The sequence below is a fragment of the Diaphorina citri genome, unplaced genomic scaffold (genome assembly GCF_000475195.1).
Source record: "Diaphorina citri unplaced genomic scaffold, Diaci psyllid genome assembly version 1.1 scaffold693, whole genome shotgun sequence".
NCBI lineage: Eukaryota > Metazoa > Arthropoda > Insecta > Hemiptera > Psyllidae > Diaphorina > Diaphorina citri.
The window spans coordinates 126,032-128,374 of record NW_007378126.1 but is presented as its reverse complement, the minus strand read 5'-3'; the positions used below and the strand labels follow the sequence as shown (position 1 = coordinate 128,374).

The 2,343-nt window shown below is 39.0% G+C and overlaps 1 protein-coding gene across 1 annotated transcript; it reads right to left on the bottom strand.

Moving 5' to 3' along the window:
• Window positions 1-1,416: 1,416 nt before the first annotated feature.
• On the bottom strand, window positions 1,417-2,343 carry LOC103511255 (cathepsin F-like). Its single transcript, XM_008475974.1, has 2 exons — window positions 2,335-2,343; window positions 1,417-2,100 (listed from the first exon to the last, which is right to left on the bottom strand). Exons 1-2 carry the CDS (start codon window positions 2,341-2,343, stop codon window positions 1,630-1,632), a joined length of 480 nt encoding a protein of 159 aa, XP_008474196.1. The 3' UTR covers window positions 1,417-1,629.

Genomic DNA, 2,343 nt, shown 5'->3' with positions numbered 1-2,343 from the left:
AGCGTCTTTTTTTCCAGGAGTACGGGCGAGCAAAATCCAGTGCAATTTGGTATCTTCCTACGAAAGTATGTTTTCGTGGGAAGGTAGTGGGTTGCTGCATCACTAAAAAAAAAAAGATTAATAGCCTGTGCACTGGTGTCTGGGGCCTGGTAGGATTCCTACGCGGTATGCTCGATATACCGACGGTAACGAATAACCATCACACCTAACATCCCCACTCCTTCTCCATCCCAGTTCCTGTGTATCTTAGGAACTAGAATAGGACGAGGGTGAAAAACGCCAAATGAATAACAAATAGGCAGAATAAATTCATGGGGAATGTTTGATAGAAACCACACGAACTTGCAGCATGGGAATATAATTATGTAGTTATATCTCCTACTTGTATATATTTGATTATACGAACAATGTTTTTCTTGAATGGCAATTGAACGACGCGATAAAAGCATTATATTTACCTATGTATTACTGTGCTAACACTAACACTGTACCATCAAATCTGCTGACCCGGGCTGATACGTGTGATGGCCTGGGACAGCAGATGGTTGTGGAAAGTGTTGCCACGTTAACTGTAAAATATAATAGGTATAGGTATGTAGGTTTCTTGTTATTTATCTGTATTGTTGTAGGTATATTACATAATTTGTGTAGGTTCAGAAGCAGAGAAAGGGACTTCGGACCTTGCCAATCCTCCTTCATTTTGCCTCTGTATTAGCTTTCTTTAAATGTATGTTTATTGTTTCCGTTCTATCTTTATTTATAAGATTAAGTAAACTTTACCCGTAGCAGAGAAGGGGGCACCGGTTGCCAATCCTCTTCCCCCTTGCCTTGCCTGCTACTTGGAAAGTATTTATTTGTAAAAACACTGACATGATTCTAAATATGAATACTCTTGAAAGCAGAGAATACTCAATTTCAATGTGATATAATTAAACGAATGTATGAATGATTAACAGTCAGGTCTCCCTCCTCTACAATGAAGAGGGAGATCTGACTATGTACCTGTATGCCTGAAATGTTTGTGAGATGAACTGGAATCACCCACGGAGGTATAACTAATACATAGTATTATTACTTATACTTCGGTGGTGGATATAATAAAAAAAAAATCAAAAATGATAGAAATTTGAAGGGATTCATCTCCCTAATCCTCAATGAATCAAAGAATGAGTAATGATATAACGAAAGTCAAACTGAAATTAGTACGGTTAGGTAACCTCTCTGGAGTTTATTGCAGTTCCCAGAGAGGAGTATTTACAATCTGCGAGGGCGGCGGCGGCCAAGCCGTCCCCCCGCAGCGCGCCGCCCTGTTCGCGGAAATAGGTTGAACAGGCCTTAATCCGGGGCTGAAATTACATGATTAGAGCAAAGTAACCCCAGCAAAACCCTTTGCTTTGAATAAGATCAAATGAGTTGTACTTTTCTATGCTATGTATACCTAATTTAGGTATTGCTTTATTTCAAATCATTAAACCAATGAAAACCAAACATCAAGACACAAAATTACCTACAAGTCATCGAAAGGCAAAAACCATGTTACACTTATGGTTACAACGATAGTGTTCCAGTATTTCTTGTTTACATACGTAGATTCATCACAGTTTCTCCTCCCTCAGTTTGACAAGGAACTCACACAACATCAATTGTAGCATAACCCGCTATTTGTTCAATACCGCAAGCGTTGTTGCCACGCTCTATCTTGAAAAATCCTTCATCTGGTCCTATGGGTCCCCAACTATTCCGTACGAGCCAATACGGAATATCATCCTGCTTGCCGTAACCTACTAGTAGCACAGCATGGCCTAAATCATAAGGCGAACAGGTTTCATCGTTTTTCCTAATCGGAGTTCCATTATAATCATGTATCAAATCCGAATTTAGAAGCACTGATAACGGTCCATATTTGTACAAAATTTTCTTCATTGTTTCCGATCCGTTGAAATGCAGGAAGTCTTTCCCTGTGAATAGTTTGACTTTGGACTTATCATATGCACATTTGAATTTTTCTCCGTTTGCATTTTTATAAGGATAGTCCTTTTCAGACTCCAGTCCTGCTTGGTGAGTGTATTCAATAGATGGTTCGAAAAAACAGCCGTGTTCCTACATCATGATATTTTTAAACGCAAATACCTGAGTCAGGGCCTTGATTTCAGAGCCATGTATGTTATTAGGGGTACTTCTTCTTTCACTAATGTTTTCCCATATGAACAAAAGTGAACTAGACTAATCCCCCTAAGATTTTTCTAATGTTTTCTCTTTTATTTACGGCTTTGAGGACTCCATATAGGGTTTGCCTCAGATAAGTCGTTTCAATATTTCTCTGCTCATGCTCACATTAGTCAT